At 46.6% G+C, this 21,348-nt stretch overlaps 1 protein-coding gene across 1 annotated transcript in view; it reads right to left on the bottom strand.

Moving 5' to 3' along the window:
- cacna1ea (calcium channel, voltage-dependent, R type, alpha 1E subunit a) overlaps window positions 1-21,348 on the bottom strand; it is a 516,576-nt gene that overhangs the window by 178,362 nt on the left and 316,866 nt on the right. The window contains exon 5 of the mRNA XM_080196651.1: window positions 4,113-4,204. Within this exon, the coding sequence (XP_080052777.1) occupies window positions 4,113-4,204 (92 nt within the window). The remainder of the gene's footprint in view (window positions 1-4,112; window positions 4,205-21,348) is intronic.

Below are 21,348 nucleotides of genomic sequence, written 5' to 3' on the forward strand. Positions count from 1 at the left end.
GCAAGGATAGCAGACGCATTAGCAATAACCTTCCAAAATTCCCTAGATTCTGAAAAGTTTTCAGCAAAGTGGAAATTTGCAAACATAACACAACTATTCAAAAGATGAGCAAGACATAAGAACATAAGAAATAGGAGCCATCTAATGTAGGCCATCTAGCCCTTCGAGCCTGCCCTGCCATTCAATAAGATCATGGCTCATCTGTTGTGGCTCAGTTCCACATTCCTGCCCTCTCCCCATAACCCTTAATCCCCTCTCTTATCAAAAACCCATCAACCCGCGTCTTAAAAATATTTAGCGAGGTAGCCTCCACCACTTCAACGGGCAGAGAATTCCAGAGATTCACCACCCTTTGAGTGAAGAAGTTCCTCTTCAACTCCGTTCTAAACCGCACCCCCCTTTATCTTGAGGCTATGCCCCCTAGTCCTACTGTCCTTTCTGAGCGGGAAGAGTCTCTCCACCTCTATCCTATCCATCCCATTCAACATCTTATATGTCTCAATGAGATCTCCCCGCATTCTTCTAAACTCTAACGAGTACAAGCCTAGTTTATTCAGCCTCTCCTCATAGCTCAACCCCCTCAACTCCGGTATCAGCCTAGTAAACCTCCTCTGCACTCCCTCCAAGGCCAAAATATCCTTGCGTAAGTGCGGCGACGAAAACTGCACACAGTACTCCAGCTGCGGCCTCACCAGTGCCCTATACAGCTGCAGCAAGACCTCCCTACTTTTATATTCAATCCCCCTCGCTATGAAGGCCAGCATCCCATTCGCCTTCCTGACCACCTGCTGCACCTGCAGGCTGGGTTTTTGCGACTCATGCACAAGGACCCCGAGGTCCCTCTGCACCGTCGCCTGCTGCAGTTTTTCGCCACGTAAGTAATAGTTCTTCCTACCATTATTCCTACCAAAGTGGACCACCTCGCACTTGCCAACATTAAATTCCATTTGCCAGTTCCTGGCCCATTTGCCCAGCCTATCTAGATCCTTCTGCAGACTCTCCACACCCTCCGCGCAATTTGCCGTTCCACCAATCTTGGTGTCATCAGCAAATTTCGACACCATACACTTGGTTCCCTCCTCCAGATCATCTATATAAATGGTAAATAGCTGAGGCCCCAGCACCGACCCCTGGGGCACTCCATTGGTCACCAACCGCCAATCCGAATAGCACCCATTGACCCCCACTCTCTGCCTCCTATTAGACAGCCAATCCTCTATCCACGCTAACACCCTACCCCCAACTCCATGCCCCCTTACCTTCTGCAATAGCCTCTTGTGAGACACCTTGTCAAACGCCTTCTGAAAATCAAGAAAGACCACGTCTACCGGCTCTCCTCTATCCACCGCCCTAGACACATCCTCATAGAACTCCAATAAATTTGTCAGACACGACTTCCCCTTAACGAAACCGTGCTGCGTCTGCTCTATCAAGCGATTCCCCTCAAGATGCCTCCAGACAAAAAGAAGGAAACTATAGGCATGCTGACTTTTCATCTGCCATTAGGAAAATTCCAATCCATCATTAAAGGGATAGTAGCAGGAAATTTAAAACATCATCATACAATCAGGAAAAGTAAACATGGTTTGCGAATGGGAAATCGTGTTTGACAAGTTTATTAAAGTTCTTTGAGGTTGTAACAAGTAGGGTGGATCCAGTATTTGGATTTCCAAAAGGCATTTGGTAATGTGCCATATAAAATAAGAGCTTGTGGTGTTGGAGGTGATGTATTAGCATGGTTAGAGGATTGGCTAATTAACAGGAGACAGAGAGCTGGAGGAAAAGGATCATTTTCGGGTTAACAAGCTCTATCTAGTTCTGCAGGGATCATGCTGAGCCCTCATCTATTTACAATCTGTATTGTTTGCTGAAATTTTACTGCCATTCATGCACAATCACCAAGGTTTCCTGACCTCAAGGGGAGCTTTCAATGGGAAACACATTTGACAACAGTGGACCATAAGATCTCATCGCCAGCAAGTGGCACTCCGCCTGTCACTACAAGACACCCTGCAGAGAGAGAGAGAAAAACCCCACCCAATAAATCTGTTACAGTCAAATTTGTTGATGGGACAAAAATAGGTAGGAAAGCAAGTTGTGACCAAGAGTCTGCAAAGGGTTACAGATAGGTTAATGGGCAAAATGGAGTGTGTGGGAAAAATGTGAGTTGTCCATTTTGGCAGGAAGAATAGAAAAGCAGGATAATACTTAAATGGAGAAATACCGCAGAATGCAAAAGTACAGAGGGAATGGGTGTCCTTGTACATGAATAACAGAATAACAGGGACAGTAAGTAATTAAATAAAATTATTACAAGGTAAATGGAGTATAAAAGTACAGAAGTCTTGCTACAACTGTGCAGGGCATTTGTGAGTCTGCACCCTGAGTAATGCGTAAAATTTTGGTCTCCTTATATGTTTGCAAAAAGGTTCAGAATAGGCTCACTAGGCTGATCCCTGGGATGAAGGGATTTGTCTTATGAGGAAACATTGGGCCCACTGTCATTAGAATTTAGAAAAATTAGACATTCTTTTTAGAAACATATCAGATTGTGTTCAGTGTAGACACTGAGAGAAAATAGAACGGGGGGGTGGGGGGAGCGAATTTCAAATTAAGGGGATTCAATTTAAAACAGAGGAGGAGGAATTTCGTCACTCAAAAAGTCATTAATTTTTGAAATTCTATTCTTCAGGGAGCAGTCATTAAATTTATTCAAGGCTGAATTAAACATAGTTTTGATCGATAGGAGAGTTGGGAGTAGACAGGAAAGTGGAGTTAATATCACAATCAGTTCAGCCATGATCTTACTGATTGGTGGAGGGTTTCAACGGGTCTATTCCTGTTCCTATCTCTGATGTTCTTATGTATGTGACAGATTAGGTAAGTAGAAGGAAACTATTTCTACCCCTACGGAGTTGAGGGCTAGGAGCTTTAGTCAAAAATTTGGAGCAAGATCTTTGAGGAATTACATTAGGAAACACTTCTACACACGAATGGTTGTACAAATTTGGAATTCTTTTCTGTGAATGCAATTAATAGTACTCCACTGGTAATTTTAATTCTGCGATTGATAGATTGTTGCTATGCAAAGTTATTAAGGGGTATGAGACAAGGTTGAGTGTATGGAGTTAGGCCATGGATCAACCTACTCTGACAAAATGTAGGAACAGGTGTGAGTGACTGAATGGTCTCCTTCCATTTCAATGGTTGTTAGCATGGCTATCTGGGTCGCCGATGAATCAAGTCCCACTCCACGGGCGTGAGCATGTATTGCAGGCTGTCCCTCTCTGCCATACTGAGAGAATGCAGCACTGATGAAACTACCATCTTTTGGATGAGAAATTAGCTTCAGCTTTCCTGGGCATCCCTGAGGATACATCAAAGTCCCAATTTCTGAGGCAGTCTGCTATCCTCTTTCCACTGTTATTTGGACAGGAATAAGACTAAGAGTGGCAGCCATATTCTGTTGGTCAAGATGCCTGTATGCCTGTGCTGTACCTGTCCTGGGAGTGTTTGATGGTGATTGTGTAGAGGGAGCTTTACTCTGTATCTAACCCCGTGCTGTACCTGTCCTGGGAGTGTTTGATGGGGGACAGTGTAGAGAGAGCTTTACTCTGTATCTAACCCCATGCTGTACCTGTCCTGGGAGTGTTTGATCAGGACAGTGTAGAGGGACATTTACTCTGTATCTAGCCCTGTGCTGTACCTTGTCCTGGGAGTGTTTGATGGGGACAGTGTAGAGGGAACTTTGTTCTGTATGTAACCTTGTGCTGTACCTGTCCTGGGAGTGTTTGATGGGAACTGGAGGGAGTTTGTCTCTGTATCTAACCCTGTGCTGTACCTGTCCTGGGAGTGTTTGATGGGACAGTGTAGAGGGAACTTTACTCTGTATCTAACCTTGTGCTGTACCTGTCCTGGGAGTGTTTGATGGCTACTAGAGGGAGATTGTCTCTGTATCTAACCCTGTGCTGTACCTGTCCTGGGGGTGTTTAATAGGGACAGTGTAGAAAATCCTCAGTCTGTGTCAATGCCTAGGCCTGTCAGGTAATCCCGCTACCCAGAGATGAGCGAGTTATATACAGACTTTTGCCACCCTGCTAACGTGAACTCACTGGGAATTCCTGACACCAGCTTTAGTGGTCTCAGCACACGGACTGCCCTCAGGGTGCGCAGGTTGAAGTGTGTTGCAGCCGTCGCCAGGAGCCTGTAACAGAAAGGAAAGAGTTGAAGGTTGACACCATGACTCCGACCACCAGAGATGGAGAACTCATCGCTCTCCAGTGGCAGTTCAACCACTTTTAGATAACAGTAAAGACATTTCTGCTTCTGTAAATAGTTAAATGATATAAAATTGCCATGTACATCACTGGAAATTAAACCGCCAAGTGCTGGGCCTTTCTCCCGTTTCATTGTCTTGTAGTGAGACCCACAGGGGTTAAAACACCAACTGGGTGAATCAGCAGGCCATTCTGTAAAGTTTCCTTCCTATACTCGAGATAGAGAGACTTGTAGATAAACTAAAATAGCTGATATCCGGGACTGAGTTACAGGATGGCATCTCAGTGGCAAGCTTCAATAATCTCCTTATCCTGCCCAACTCCTCTCGCCAGCTCGGCTCAGTCTGAGGAGCATCCCTTGGGAGTCCCTTCACTACAGTCGTGTCAGTGCTGCTGGTTTGATTAAAATTGTTCTTTATCGTCATCAAATGATTTATTAAAAGACCAGCACTGAGTGAAGCTGCTGAGTTCAACCTTTAAATAGTGATGATGGAGTTTGAGAGCGCATGAAATGAGGGGTGTTAATCACTTGCGGTGAGATAACCATTAGCCCCTGCACCCCTCAGTGCAACACCTTCCCCAAACACAGCTCTCCAAGCGATTGTGCTGACATTCTCTGGTAAGCTTGGCTCCAAACTCAATGTCAGCGGTCTTTATGTTTGTCTATTCCTTCTCCTCCCCTCCGAGTCACCCTTTCCCTCATACCCCTCCTGATCTCTGCAACCACACCAGTACAAGTGTCCAGACTCATCCCAGTGACTCATGTCTTAATTTATTCCTGACTCCAACCTCCAAACACCTGGACATAGGGACTGGAGGAGGCCATTTAGCCCCTTCAATTTATTCTGCCATTTCTGATGTGTATTCTAACTCAATTTCCCCACTTTTGTTCCACATCCCTTGATACCCTTTCCCATCAGAAGTCTTAACAATCTCAGTATTGAAAGCTCTGACTGACCCTCAGCATTAACAGCTTTTGGGGAGAGGGTTGCAAATTTTCACTACTCTATTTGGGGGTGATCTTATCAAAAAAAAATCTAAGTATCAAATCAGTGTGAAAATGAAAGAGACTCACATCCATTTTTTGGACAAGTTCTCAGATGCTGTCTTATGGCACTTAGGAAAAAAATGAGATTCTTGCCAGTAGGGGGAGTGGACAGAGTGGACATGCGAGGAAGCCAGTTGCAGACTGCTAGATGGCGCTATTGCATGTGTGCCCTGATCTCCCAGTGTACAATGTACAAGAGTATACAGAGCATTTGGAGATTGTTACACTCCACACCTCCTCCGGTACTGTACCACCAACCCTCCAATTGCTACCCCGTTGATCTCCAATGCAGAGAATGCTGCCCTATGGAGCTCCCCATGCCCTGCCTTCCCTTCATGCTCTGTCCCTTCATACCCTCCCCCTTCAGGCCCCAACCCATCAGGCCCCGCACTCTCCTTTAGGTAGTGCCAACTGTCAGTGCCAGGGTGCCTGGTGGGCACTGCCAGGGCACCAGGCTGTCAATGCCAGAATGCCCAGCAGGCATTGTCAGGGTCCCAGGCTGACAGTACTAGGGCTGGCAAAGAACACTTCCTGCCCCTACCCCTGACCTCCAGGGGGGTCTCAATGGCCTTCGGGCCCACTAGTGAGCCTCACATTAGGTCCCTGTTGGTGCGGCACCATAGGTGATCATTGTCAGTGAGGAGCTCCACCTGTGAGGCTGTTAAGGCAAGTGAGCCAAACAATTGTGTCCCAATCTCACTAATAATGTTAAAATGACCTTATACAAGCTGGTAATATTGCGAGAGGTGAGAAACCAGCCATGAAACTGATTACTGACTGGTGTGATGAGCCAGTAAGATCGCCCCCAATGTTTTATTTAGGATGTGGGTGTCACTGGAAAGGTCAGCATTTGTTGTCCACCCCCTACCTGTCCTCAGGCTGAGTGTCTCATTCAGCCACTACAGAGGGCAGTTCAGAGTCAACCACATTTCTGTGGGTCTGGAGTCAGATGTGGGCTAGACCAGGTGAGGACGGCAAATTTCCTACCCTGAATGACATTAGTGAACCAGATGGCTTTTTACAACAATCACTGATAGTTTCAAGGTCACTGTTACTAAGTCCAAATTTCATTTCCAGATTTATTATTTGAGTTTAAAATCCACCAACTGATACGGCGGGATTTGAACCCATGTTCCCCAAGACTTTAACTTGCGTCTTGTGTGAAGAAATCCAAAGATGTGTGGGTTAGGTTGATAAGCCATCCTGAATTGACCCTACTGTCAGGGAATTAGTCGGGTAAATATGTGGGAATGGGGCCTGGGTGGGATTTTGGATGGTGCAGACTTCATGGGCCGAATGGCTTCCTTTTGTGCTGTACGGATTCTATGATTCTATGAAATGCTTCCGAACACCACCCCCAAAAGAGACTGACTCGAAGTTTGAAAATTTGTCCTCTGATTCCGGATTTAGTCTGCGACAAGAAATAGCTTCTCAGTCTCAACTCTAACAGATTAATGAACTATTTTTATCATCACAATTGAATCATTCATTGTCCCCAAATGCACAGAAATACAAACCTGATCTATGTACTGTGTCCTCATTAATTAAATCTATTTGCAAGGGTAACAGGATATGGATGCTTTGCAACCTGTAGATAAGAGTGATGGGAGCGCAGATGGCAAAGTGGGTTGAGACCATAACAAATCAGCCATGGATAGGAACACTTAGAGGGATATGGGCCAAACACAGGAAAATTGTTCAGTTTAGGAAGTCTGGTCAGCATGGATGAGGCAGGGTCTGTTTCCGTGCTGGATTTGGGAAGGTGGAGACATTGGAGATCTGAGGAAAAAGAGAGATTGAGGCATCTAGGGAGAAGGTGGGATTGAGGGATCTGAGAAGAAAGTGGGATCTGGAGAAAACGTCATTTTGAGGGATATGGGGATATATTGGATACGTACGATTGAGAGATAAAGGGAGATGGTGGGATTAAGTGATATGTGGAGAAGGTGGGTACTTGGGGATATGGGGAGAAAATGGGATTAGGGCTCAGGGAAATCAGTGGGTAGGTATGATTGAAGGAATACAAAGATAGTGACAGAGGGAGAGATAGTGGATAGGTATGATTGAGGGTTGGAGGGAAGAAGATGTGTTACTGGGGATTGAGGGCAAAGGGGAGAAAGTGTGTGGCTGGGGATTGAGAGCTGGAGGGAGAAAGTGAGTAGTTGCAGATTGAGGGCTGTGGGGAAATAGTGATCGAAGGATAAGGGCTAATAGGTATGATTGAGGATATGGTGAGATGGTGGGTATCTGGGGATTGGGTCTTTGGGAAATAGTGGGTGGCTGGGGATTGAAGGCTATGGGGAGAAGGTGTGTCACTGGGGATTGAGGACTATGGGGAGAAGGTGTGTAGCTGGGGATTGGGGGCTATGGGGAGAAGGTGTGTCACTGGGGATTGAGGACTATGGGGAGAAGGTGTGTCATTGGGGATTGAGGACTATGGGGAGAAGGTGTGTCATTGGGGATTGGGGGCTATGGGGAGAAGGTGTGTCATTGGGGATTGGGGGCTATGGGGAGAAGGTGTGTCATTGGGGACTGAGGGCTATGGGGAGAAGGTGTGTCATTGGGGATTGATGGCTATGGGGAGAAGGTGTGTCATTGGGGATTGAGGGCTATGGGGACAAGGTGTGTCATTGGGGATTGAGGGCTATGGGGAGAAGGTGTGTCATTGGGGATTGATGGCTATGGGGAGAAGGTGTGTCATTGGGGATTGAGGGCTGGCAGACTGAGTGGGTGGGTGAGGATTTGGTGTGTGGGTGGGGTTTGCTAATCTGAGTGGGGACATGGATTGGTGGTGGTGCTGACTGTGAATGGAAAGGAAGTTGAAGCAGTTCTCCTGAGACTGGAGAATATTGAAGGCACTTTGCGGTGGATGGAAAACTGAAGGTAGCTAAAATAACTGCTCCCGTGGGAAGCGACTATTACTAAACACTAACTGCATTATTTAACATCCTGTTTTCCCTGCGAGAGACAATTCCTTTCATTTTATCTCCCTCTTGGCCTCCCACAAACACCATAAGTAAAGCAGAAAAACATCTTCTGTTGTTTAATTTTATCTTCTCTTGCCCTGAGGGATATCTGTCAGTTTGAGGGATTCTTTGAGCATTTTATTTTATATATATATATCCTAACCTGGTCATCCTCCTCAGGCTTCTCTGATTGCTGGATGTTAAATATTGATGAGCTTTTTGAAAGGCCACTCGTTAGCTTCCCCTGGGCTTGTTCAGTTTGATGCTCCTTACAGTGATTATATTTGCCATTCATCACAGTGTGGCTCCAGGCGACTGTATCTTTGTCCCTCTTCCTCTCTCTGTCTCTCCCTCCCTGTGTCTCCCACTCTCCCTCTGTTTCCCACCCTCCCTCTCCCTCCCTCTCTCTCTCTCCCTCCCTCTGTCTCTCTCACTTGCTCTGTCTCCCTCTCTTTCTCCCTCCCTCTGCCTCTCTCTCTCCCTCTGTCTCTCCTTCCCTCCCTCCTCTCTCTCTCTCCCTCCCTCTGTTTCTGCCTCTCCCTCCCTCTGTCTCTCTCTCTCCCTCCCTCTGTCTCTGTCTCCCTCTGTCTCTCCCTCTCCCTCCTTCTGTCTCTCTCCCTCTCCCTCCGTCTCTCTCCCTCACCCTTCCTCTGTTTCTCTCTCTCTCCCTCCCTCTGTCTCTCTCTCTCTCCCTCCCTCTGTCTCTCTCTCTCTCTCCCTCCCTCTATCTCTCTCTCTCTCCCTCCCTCTATCTCTCTCCCTCTCCCTCCCTCTATCTCTCTCCCTCTCCCTCCCTCTATCTCTCTCCCTCTCCCTCCCTCTATCTCTCTCCCTCTCCCTCCCCCTCCCTCTATCTCTCTCCCTCTCCCTCCCTCTATCTCTCTCCCTCTCCCTCTATCTCTCTCCCTCTCCCTCTATCCCTCTCTCTCTCCCTCCATCTCTCTCCTTCTCCCTCCCTCTATCTCTCTCCCTCTCCCTCCCTCTATCTCTCTCCCTCTCCCTCCCTCTATCTCTCTCCCTCTGTCTCTCTCCCCCTCCCTCCTTCTGTCTCTCTCTCTCTTTCTCTCTCTCTCCCTCCCTGTCTCTCTCTCTCCCTCCCTCTGTCTCTCTCTCTCTCTCTCCCTCCCTCTGTCTCTCTCTCTCCCTCCCTCCCTCTGTCTCTCTCTCTCCCTCCCTCCCTCTGTCTCTCTCTCTCCCTCCCTCCCTCTGTCTCTCTCTCTCCCTCCCTCCCTCTGTCTCTCTCTCTCCCTCCCTCTATCTCTCTCTCTCTCCCTCCCTCTATCTCTCTCCCTCTCCCTCCCTCTATCTCTCTCCCTCTCCCTCCCTCTGTCTCTCTCCCTCCCTCTGTCTCCCTCTCCCTCCCTCTGTCTCCATCTCCCTCCCTCTGTCTCTCTCTCTCCCTCCCTCTGTCTCTCCCTCTCCCTCCTTCTGTCTCTCTCCCTCTCCCTCCGTCTCTCTCCCTCACCCTTCCTCTGTTTCTCTCTCTCTCCCTCCCTCTGTCTCTCTCTCTCTCCCTCCCTCTGTCTCTCTCTCTCTCTCCCTCCCTCTATCTCTCTCTCTCTCCCTCCCTCTATCTCTCTCTCTCTCCCTCCCTCTATCTCTCTCCCTCTCCCTCCCTCTATCTCTCTCCCTCTCCCTCCCTCTATCTCTCTCCCTCTCCCTCCCTCTATCTCTCTCCCTCTCCCTCCCTCTATCTCTCTCCCTCTCCCTCCCTCTATCTCTCTCCCTCTCCCTCTATCTCTCTCCCTCTCCCTCTATCCCTCTCTCTCTCCCTCCATCTCTCTCCTTCTCCCTCCCTCTATCTCTCTCCCTCTCCCTCCCTCTATCTCTCTCCCTCTGTCTCTCTCCCCCTCCCTCCTTCTGTCTCTCTCTCTCTTTCTCTCTCTCTCCCTCCCTCTGTCTCTCTCTCTCCCTCCCTCTGTCTCTCTCTCTCTCTCTCCCTCCCTCTGTCTCTCTCTCTCCCTCCCTCCCTCTGTCTCTCTCTCTCCCTCCCTCCCTCTGTCTCTCTCTCTCCCTCCCTCTGTCTCTCTCTCTCCCTCCCTCCCTCTGTCTCTCTCTCTCCCTCCCTCTATCTCTCTCTCTCTCCCTCCCTCTATCTCTCTCCCTCTCCCTCCCTCTATCTCTCTCCCTCTCCCTCCCTCTGTCTCTCTCCCTCCCTCTGTCTCCCTCTCCCTCCCTCTGTCTCCATCTCCCTCCCTCTGTCTCCCTCTCCCTCCCTCTGTCTCTCTTCCTCCCTCTGTCTCTCCCTCCCTCTGTCTCTCTCCCCCTCCCTCCTTCTGTCTCTCTCCCTCCCTCTGTCTCTCTCTCTCTCCCTCCCTCTATCTCTCTCTCTCTCTCCCTCCCTCTATCTCTCTCCCTCTCCCTCCCTCTATCTCTCTCCCTCTCCCTCCCTCTATCTCTCTCCCTCTCCCTCCCTCTATCTCTCTCCCTCTCCCTCCCTCTATCTCTCTCTCTCCCTCCCTCTATCTCTCTTCCTCTCCCTCTGTCTCTCTCCCTCCCTCTGTCTCTCTCCCTTTGTCTCCCTCTCTCCCTCCCTCGATCTCTCTCCCTCTGTCTCTCTCTCTCCCTCCCTCTATCTCTCTCTCTCCCTCCCTCTATCTCCCTCTCCTTCCCTCTGTCTCTCTCCCTCCCTCTGTCTCTCTCTCCCTCTCTATCTCTCTCCCTCCCTCTGTCTCTTTCTCTCCCTCCCTCTGTCTCTCTCTCTCCCTCCCTCTGTCTCTCTCTCTCCCTCCCTCTATCTCTCTCTCTCTCTCCCTCTATCTCCCTCTCCTTCCCTCTATCTCTCTCCCTCCCTCTGTCTCCCTCCCTCCCTCCCTCTGTCTCTCTCTCTCCCCCTCCTGTTTGTTCAATCTGTGAACTTTATGATCCAGTTTAAAGACGAACAAATTGTTCACCAGGGTCAGAATTTATATTTTTCTCTTTGACAGAGTCACCAGCTGGAATTTGCCGTCCATTCACACCAGCGGGATTCTCTGGTCCCCAGCGCACCCCGGCCTGTAGGTTTCCCTCCGGCATGGGATAGGAATTCCCACTGACAGCTGCAGGACCAGGGAATCCCGCTGTGGGCAAACAATGTCCCACTAACGGGAGGCACACGGCTGGGAGGCCGGAGGATGATGTCCACCATCTCTGCTCGTAAATTTATCAAACAGGATTCTTTATTGTAAGCCCAAACCAAACGGTGTCCCTGCTTGAACTGACCTCTTAATTTGATGTATTTTATGAGTGGTAGCAACTTCTCCCACTGAGTCAGGAAGTCGTGGGTTCAAAGCTCACGCTAGCAACTGGACACCAAAATCGAGGCCACCAGTCCCAATGTATATTTATTGCAGAGAAGAGGCTGTACTTCCTTTAAACAACCATTCCTTTCATCTTCTAAGGTGAAGGGGAGCTCTACTCAAAATCTTGGTAGATGGGATGAAGGGAAGTTAAGAGGAGGAGGAAATCTGGGGCCTGTGTTTAATGTCTCCTGCGACAGACAGCCTTCGAGTGTCAGCCTGACTCGGGGATTAACATCTCCAGTATGGAGCTGCAGCCAAAATGTTTGGGTCCAGTGAGGCAAACTGACATGGCCTAGGATCAGGCCTCACAGACAGTACTCTGCATCTATGAGGGGAGTGCTGAGGGCGAGGGAGTGATGAGGGTGAGGAAAGGATGAGGGTGAAGGAAAGATGAGGGATAAAGAGGAAAGAGAAAGATGGGGAAGAAGGAGGGATGAGGGAGGGGGAAAGATGAGGGAGAGGAAGGGATGAAAGAGAGGGAAAGCTGAGGGCGAAGGAAAGATGAGAGATAGAGAGGGATGGGGAAGAAGGAAAGGTGAGGGAGAGCAAGGGATGAGAGAGAGGGAAAGATGAGGGAGGGGTAGGGATAAGGGAGGGGGCAGGGTGATTTACTTCAATCAGTAGCAGCCAGATCAGGATTCACAGGCGTATTAACCTTTTTTGTAAGAAACGAATAACAGTGATGCTTCCCCCCTCCCCACCTCATTTCCTCTCCACCCTTCCCGCTTCCTCTTTGTTCAATGATTAGAAAGAATATTTCACTCGGGCTTGTTTGGGCAATTTATTTCTGCTGTTTCTGAGGATTCTGTCAAAGAGACACATGAATTGTCAGAAATCTGGGACAAGCTGTAACTCGCAGCATTTAACACACAAAGCTTGAAAAATCCCACTAAATCATTGCCAATCACTGTTTAACAGCTAGTTCCTTCACAATCTCTTTAACTCTTCCCTTTACTTTAATCTTTCTGATGTGTCTCACTCTCTCTCCTTTCCCTGTTGCCTCTCTCTCTCTCTCTGTCTCTCGTTCTTTTTTCTCTCTCTTCTTCTCTCCTGCTCCTTGTGAGGTTTTCTTTTTCCGATTTGCCTCTTTGCTTGTACACATATATAGGAAGGTGGGGGGGGCGCGGGGGGGAGGTGAAATGTGCAGGTTCGAGAGTAGCAGGAACTGGAGCTAATTGGACAGCACTTCTAAAGAGCAGGCACAGACCTGATGAGCTGCACAACCTCCCTGTGTGCTGCATGGTTTTGATGATTCTCTTCCTCGCTGCTTTGACATAAAGCTTTAGCAGAGATTTTACACAGAAAATGTGAACAAAATAATTGGATGGTTACCTGGCAGCCGCAGAATCTCCATGGCGATCAGCTGTAAGAATTGCAGGCTGCCAGGGTGAGGTGACATTTGAACGACTGGGATGCCAAGAGCCCAGAACAGGTGACAGAGAATACATCTGTGCTCAGTAATGACCCCGATCCCCAAATAAGGCATTCCTCACAGCTTCCCGAGACATTTCTGCCAGCGACTTTTGGTTAGACAAACAACAAACATCATTTAATGTTGAGCATTTACCGTTCCAGTAACTGTAATTAGCTTATTGACATCTCCCAGAGTGATGGGCGTGAGGTTTACAATAGCTCACACTGCAGTGCGAAAACAGTGTCAGTTATCACATGTAACCTGACAGCACCCAGCTCCCTCACCATCACCTCTCTCAACCCATTCCACTATCTTCAACCTGTTAGACTGCTCATCGTATGATCCAGTGCTGAATTAATAAATATTTCTTCTGGCTAATCTTGGGAAGATCAAAGACTGTGTTCTCAGTCTCCGTCTGTTACATATTTAAGTAGTGGCACGATTGCTCTAAGAGCCCGTCGCATGATTAGACAATGATGTCATTTGAATGTTGCACAAGCTGCTGTTTCAATTTCTATTCTGTACAGGCAAGAGGTCCAAGAATAAAACTTGTTGGTTTAAACCTGGTATTGTGCAACAAGTTGGGAGTAATTAATGATCTCATAGTGAAGGCAGCCTGAGGTTGGAGTGCTCATTTTTACGATTGAATTTTACATTCAGTTTGAGGGGGCAAGGAGACTGTGTCTTTAAACTTAAATAATTATAAGGGCATAAAAGCGAAGCTGGCTAAAGTTAATTAGCAGATGAGGTTAAGGGGTAGATGAGAGATACAGTAGCAAACATTTAAAGGGATATTTCAGGATACACAGGATACTTCTCAACAAGTAAGAAAAAGTCCAAGGGACAGACACCTGTGGTTAACTTGACTGAAACCTTCTGAAAGCTCTTGACAGGGTAAATGTGGAGAGGATGTTTCCTCTTGTCAGAGGATCTAGAACTAGGGGTCACTGATGAAAAATAAGTGGTCACTTATTTAAGATGGAGATGAGGAGAATATTTTTATCTCAGAAATGAGTATTGAGAACTCTTTTCCTCAAAAGGCAGTGAAAACACAATCTGTAGATAGACACCCTTGTTCAACAAGGTTGGGGGCGAGGGGGCGGAGGTGGTGCGTGGTGAAAGAGGAGGCAGGAATTTAGGATTGAGGTTACAATCAGATCCCTCCCCTCCAACTCAATTTTCAAGTTTGCTGATGATATGCCTGTAGTGGGCCAGATCTCAAACAATGATGAGACGGGGTACAGGAAATTGTTAGAGAATCTAGTGAACTGGTACGACGACAATAATTCTCCTTCAATGTCAATAAAACGAAGCAGATAGTTATCAACTTCAGGAGGACATGCCCCTGTCTACATCAACGGGGATGAAGTAGAAATAGCTGAGAGCTTCATGTTTCTGGGTGTCCAGATCACCAACCACCTGTCCTGATCCCTCCAGCCGATGCTATAATTAAGAAAGCCGACTGATGCCTCTACTTTCTCAGAAGGCTAAGGAAATTTGGCATGCCTGCTATGACTCTCACCAACGTTTATAAATGCACCATAGAAAGCATTCTTTCTGGTTGTATCACAGCTTGGCATGGCTCCTGCTCTGCCCAAGACCACAAAAAAACTACAAAGGGTTGTGAATGAAGCCCAGTCCATCACGCAAACTATCCTCCCATCGATTGATTCTGTCTATACTTCCCGCTGCCTCGGAAAAGCAGCCAGCACAATGAAGGACACTATACACCCTGGACATACTCTCTTACACCTTGTTCTGTCAGGAAAAAGATACAAAAGTCTGAGGACATGTATAAACCAACTCAATAACAGTTTTTCTCCTGCTGCCATCAGACTATTGAATGGATCTACCTTGTATTAAGTTGATCTTTTTCCAGACCTTAGCTATGACTGTAACACTACATTCTGTACTCTCTCTTTTCCTTCACTATGTACAGTATGCTTTGTCCGTATAGCATGCAAGAAGCAATACTTTTCTCTGTATACTAATGCATGTGACAATAATAAATCAAAATCAAATCAAATCAAGATCAGTTTCCTGAAAGGAAGGGCAGATTGGAGGGGCCAAGTGACCTACCCCTGCTCCTAATTCGCACGTTCAAGTGTTCATATGTAAAGAATATAATTGTGCAAAGACAGGGGGTGGGTCAGAAGACTGAATAGAATCGAAGGAATAGTAAATAATGACTAAAAGACTAATAAAGAGGGAAATTAGAATACGAGAGAAAACTAGTTAGAAAAATAAAACTCCTTGGGCTCAAGGGGCAAAGTGCCCATGCCCAAGGGGGCACCTTAGCACTGCCCATTGGGCATTGGGCAGTGCCAAGGAGGTAGAGCCTATTGTGGCCAGGGCCTAGGGGGTGATCGCTGGATGTGGGGGGTCCTGCTGGCACTCTCTGCAGACAGGGTTGGTTTGGGTGGAGGGAGGGCAGCGACTGGGGACTTCTGCAGTGCACAGAGTGTGGAGATTCAGGTGAGAAGCTGAACTGAGAAAACAGTCAGGATGTAGAGCAGTTTTTTCACCAATTCAGTGCTTTTAGGAGAATCACAGCCATGGTTAATAAGTTTGTGGATTACACCAAAATTGGTGGCATAGTGGACAATAAAAAAAGGGGATCTAGGATTGCAACGGGATCTTGATCAATTGGGCCAGTGGGCTGATGAATGGCAGATGGAGTTTAATTTAATAAATGCGAGATGATGCATTTTGGTAGACTGAACCAGGGCAGGACTTACTCAGTTAATGGTGGGGCACTGGGGAGAGTTTTAGAACAAAGAAAAGTAGGGATACAGGTTCATAGGTCCTTGAAAGTGGAGTCATAGGTGAAGAAAATATTCGGTGTGCTTGGTTTCATTGGTCACAACATTGAATATAGGAGTTGGGATGTCTTGTTGAAGTTGTGCAAGATGTTGGTAAGACCACACTTGGAATACTGTGTACAGTCCTGGTCACCCTATTATGGAAAGGATATGGAAAGAGTACAGAAAAAATCTACTAAGCTGCTACCGGGACTTATACAGAGAGGCTGGATAGACTGGCGCTTCTTTCCCTGGAGTGTAGGAGGCTGAGGGATGATATTACAGAGATCTATAAAATAATGAGGGGAATAGATCAGCTAGAAAGTCAATATCTTTTCTCAAAGGTAGCGGCGTCTAAAACTAGAGGGCATAGGTTTAAGGTGACGGGGGAGAGATGCAAAAGAGTCCAGAGGGGCAATTTTTTCACAGAGACTGGTGAGTGTCTACAACGAGCTGCTAGAGGTAGTAGTAGAGGCAGGTACAATTTTGTCTTTTAAAAAGCATTTACACAGCTGCATGTGTAAGATGGATATAGAGATATATGGGTCAAATGTGGGCAATTGGGAATAACATACTGGTTAAAAACTGAGCGGCATGGACAAGTTGGGCTGAAAGGCCTGTTTCCATGCTGTAACCTTCTATGATTATGACTTTATGTTATAACAGGTAACTTGGATAAGCTCAAACTAATCAGGTAGAGTCAATGACTGGAATCTTACCACTGTTCACAATGGTGAGATTCTCCCATCATGCCACAGTGAACCGAGATTTGGCTGGCCACCAAATTAACCAAACTCACTGTAGCGCAGCAAACTGGTGGTAAGGGCACGCCCAAGAGAAATTATGTTTATCAACTTATTGGAGGTATTTGAGGAAGTAACCTGTACTGTAGATAAAAAGAAACATGTGGATGTACTGTACCTAGATGACCAGAAGGCATTTGATAAAGTACCACATCAAAGGATATTGAGGAAAGTAAAACTTCATGTTACAGAGGGTAACATATTGGCATGAATAGAAGATTGGCTGGCTAACAGGAAGCAGAGAGTAGGCATAAGTGGGTCTTTTTCAAGTTGGCAAGTGGTGTGCCACTGGGATTAGTGTTGGGACCTCCATTATTTACAATTTATACAAATGACTTGGATGAAGGGATGGGTGGATGGGATGATTGCCAAGTTTGCTAATGATACAAATATAGGTCAGAAAGTAAGATGTGAAGTGGACCTACGTGTTCTAGTGCATGGATTACAAAAAGCTAGCAAGCAAGTCCAACAAGTAGTTAAGGGCAAAAAGACATTTTGGCCTCTATTGCAAGGGGCTGGAGTTTAAAAATAGAGAGTGTTTTTTGCAATTATATTGTGTGTTGGTGAGGCCCCCACCTGGAATCCTGTGTACAGTTTTGGCCCCCTTACCTTAAAAAGGATATAGTAACATTGGAGGCAGTCCAAAAGAGATTCACCAGGCTAATTCCCTGGGATGAAAGGGTTATTTTTCAAGAGAGGCTAATTAGTCTGGGCCTGTTTTCCATGGAGTTTAGATCACATATAAGATCCCAAGGGGGCTTGACAGGATCAATGTTGAGATGTTTTCACTAGTGGGAGAATCTCGAACAACAGGACATCATTTCAAGGTAAAGAAGCAGTCATTTAAAACAGCTGGATAAAAAATTCTCCTTGCAGAGAGTGGCGAATCTCTGAAATTCTCTGACCCAAAGGGTATTCAAGGCTGGATTATTACAAATATTTAAATTGGAGGTAGATAATAATTTGATAGATTGAGGAATAAAGGGCTATAAAGAAATGGCACAGAGAAAGGAGTTGATGCCAGCATAGGTCAGCATAATTATATCAAAGGGCCTGGTTGCTTGCTCCTGCTTCTGTTTCTTGTGTTCAGTGGTTGTTGCTGTCGCTGCAATCAATTCATATGTCTCCTTTTAAAATCCGTTCTGATAACTCAATGGTATTTTAGATAGAAATTATTTATAATTGTTTGGCAGTACACACCATAGGTAATGCTGAAACAAAGAGACTCTTTTGTCTTGCACAGTGTAAAAATACAAAACAAGGGAGAACAACAATTTATACTGTCTGAGAAAAGAGTGTTGATTGGTGGCAAGGAGAGATTTTGCTATGGAAAATGTACCAGTTGATGGTACCTGACAGTTAACTGCCAAGCATTGTTTGAAATTTAAACAAGAAAGTTTAACCCTGATTGGTCAAGGCATTAACCTGAGGAATGAGTCAGCAAATGGCAATCATTTCTGTAGTTTAGCTGAAATAAGCAGTGTGTGTACATGTTCTTTCTATTTGCTGGTGGGGGGAATGCATTTTTAAGGTGGTGGAGGGGGTGCCATTTAAGTGGGCTGCTTTGTCCTAGATGATGTTGAGGATATGGACTGCTTCAGAATCTAAAGAGTTGCAAATGGTGCTGAACATTGTCTGTGAACATCACCATATCTGCCCTTATGATGAAAGGATGGTCATTTGTGAAGCAACTAAAGATGGTTGGACCTTGGGCATTATCCTGAGGAACTCCTGCAGTGATTTCTTGGAGTTAAGGTGGGTCATACAAGGCCCTATCTATTAATGTATATAACTTTCAGTACATTCAAATTGGTTGTCAGCATAATTCTTAACACACTGAGGATTATTTAGCATATCAGAAAATCATATCTAATGTGTATTCAACACTTTGTTCTCATACAGTATAAATTGTTATTTTCCTTTTGTATCGATAATCTTGCAAAGTGTCCTGGTGAGCACAAGATGACTCCTTCAGAAATTCCACAATTAGGTTGTGAGCTTAATGCCATCAGGCAACACAGCAGGACACTGTTCCCAGCCTGCTTCACTGCGATGCTGACGGCAGAACACTGTTCCCAGACTGCTTCACTGCGATGCTGACGGCAGAACACTGTTCCCAGCCTGCTTCACTGCGATGCTGACGGCAGAACACTGTTCCCAGCCTGCTTCACTGCGATGCTGACGGCAGAACACTGTTCCCAGCCTGCTTCACTGCGATGCTGACGGCAGAACACTGTTCCCAGCCTGCTTCACTGCGATGCTGACTGCAGGACACTGTTCCCAGACTGCTTCACTGCGATGCTGACTGCAGGACACTGTTCCCAGCCTGCTTCACTGCGATGCTGACTGCAGGACACTGTTCCCAGCCTGCTTCACTGCGATGCTGACTGCAGGACACTGTTCCCAGCCTGCTTCACTGCGATGCTGACTGCAGGACACTGTTCCCAGACTGCTTCACTGCGATGCTGACGGCAGAACACTGTTCCCAGCCTGCTTCACTCTGCTGCTTACTGTAGGACACTCTTTCCTGACTACGTCACCGCAATGACAATTGCAGAACATGCTTCCCAGACTGCTTCACTGTGAAGGTGACTGTAGGATATACTTCCCAGAAAAACAATAATGGAATCCCCCACAGGGCTAGGGACATAAGGACACAACCACTCAGACTTGTTCAGTCATTCAATAAGACCATGTGACTTAGCTCCACGTACTTGCCTTTTCCCTACATCCCTACACACTGTCCTGTATTTAATAAATGGTTTGCTTTTTCTTTGAGGAGAGGAGGACCAACTGTTTGTGTAAAGAGGGCAGCAGCCTCTGTGTGGCTCAGAGTCAGTCCATTGGCAGAAATGAGTGTAGGCTGCTTTTAGGTTGTTCGACAGGCTGAAACAGAAAATCTGCAAGAGTTCCTGAAGTTTGCTTGAAAAGCAGTCCAATAGTCATTGATCGTTTCACAGAGCAGTGCTGAGAAAACAACCATGTAACTCAGATACCATCTATCCTTATTCCTTGAACCTTTATTCCTTTGGCTATGTATGCGTGTGTGAGCATGTGTGTGCGTGCAGTGGTAGCAATTGATGCTAATAAGCTGGGGGTGGGTGCAGTCCTGTTACAAGGTGAATAGGACAGGGAAAGGTCACTGCAATAGTTTTCCAAAAAGCTAAATTGACACCAAAAATAGATATTACTATCGACTCTTAATTGTGAGAAGAACATGCAAACTCTACATAGACTGTGACCCGAGATCGGAATTGAACCCAGATCACTGGCACAGTGAGGCAGCAGTGCTAACCACTATGCCACCAGGTTGTCACAAGATATTACTGAGGACAAACAGCAGAAAGCTGGGAACACCACTAGGAGATTCCCCTCCAAGTCACTTTTCATTCTGATTCAGAAATGTACCACAGTTCCTTCACAGTCGTTGGGTTAAAATCCCGGAATTCCTTCCCGAACAACACTGTCAATTTACCTACACCTACAAAAAGCCAGCTCACCCCCATCTCTCAAGGCCAAGCAGGGATGAACAATATATGCTGGCCTAGCCAGCAATGCCTATATCCTGTAAACAAATAAAAAAACTCAAGGGATCTGCAATCCTTTTGACATGAGCTAATATTCTCATTCCACTCTCTCACTCAACATTTCTACACCCTGATGGCAAATAGGCCAGACTTTTTTCTGTTTTGAAGCTACAGAATCATAGAACCCTACAGTGCAGAAAGAGGCCCTTCAGCCCATCGAGTCTGCACCGAACACAATCCCACCCAGGCCCTACCCCCATACCCCCACATATTATACCCACTAACCCCTCGAACCTACGCATCCCTGGGCACTAAGGGGCAATTTCTTAGCATGGCCAATCAACCTAACCCGCACACACGTGGGAGGAAACCGGAGTACCCGGAGGAAACCCACGCAGACACGAGGAGAATGTGCGATCTCCACACAGACAGTGACCCGAGCTGGCAATTGAACCCAAGACCCTGGAGCTGTGAAGCAGCAGTGCCAACCACTGTGCTACTGTGTCGCCTCTATAGGTCACACTCCAACCAGGGTTTCTTGCTTAAAGGGCTTTATACCACACACACACACACACACACACACACACACACACACACACACACACACACACACACACACACACACACACACACACACACAAACGTACGGGCAATTTAACATGGCCAATCCACCTAACCTAATCTTTGGACTGTGGGAGGAAACCAGAACAAACCCATGCAGGCATGGGGAGAACGTGCAAACTCCACATAGACAGTCATACAATGCCAGAATCTAACTCTGGTCCCTGGTACTATGAGGTAGCAGTGCTAACTACTGTGTCTTCCTTTATTCCAATCGACATGACAGCTAAAATCTTATATTTAAAAACTGATCTTCCTTTCTGATACGATGGTTTAATTTCTGCATTAATACATTCTGCCACTTCAGCTAAGCTGCTATGGGAGGGGCCTAGACTCATTATTCAACTCAAAGTCTCCAAACCTCCTTATGACTCAGTATACACCCTGGGGAAACCTGAAGTGACAGAATTGTTAATTACTAAGGCTGTTAAGTCCCTCTACCTGTTTCCCTATCCTTCCTGACAAAGTCATAACCTGGGGTATTTAGTTCTCAGTCCTGACAATCTTGCAGTAAAGACTCAGCAAAGGTTACTGAGTCAGACCACCCAAATTTAATTTGTAATTCACTAAATTTGTACCTTGTATTCCATGCGTTTGGGCAACATACACA

This window comes from Carcharhinus amblyrhynchos, chromosome 9 (genome assembly GCF_965287045.1).
Source record: "Carcharhinus amblyrhynchos chromosome 9, sCarAmb.v2.hapA, whole genome shotgun sequence".
Taxonomy (NCBI): domain Eukaryota; kingdom Metazoa; phylum Chordata; class Chondrichthyes; order Carcharhiniformes; family Carcharhinidae; genus Carcharhinus; species Carcharhinus amblyrhynchos.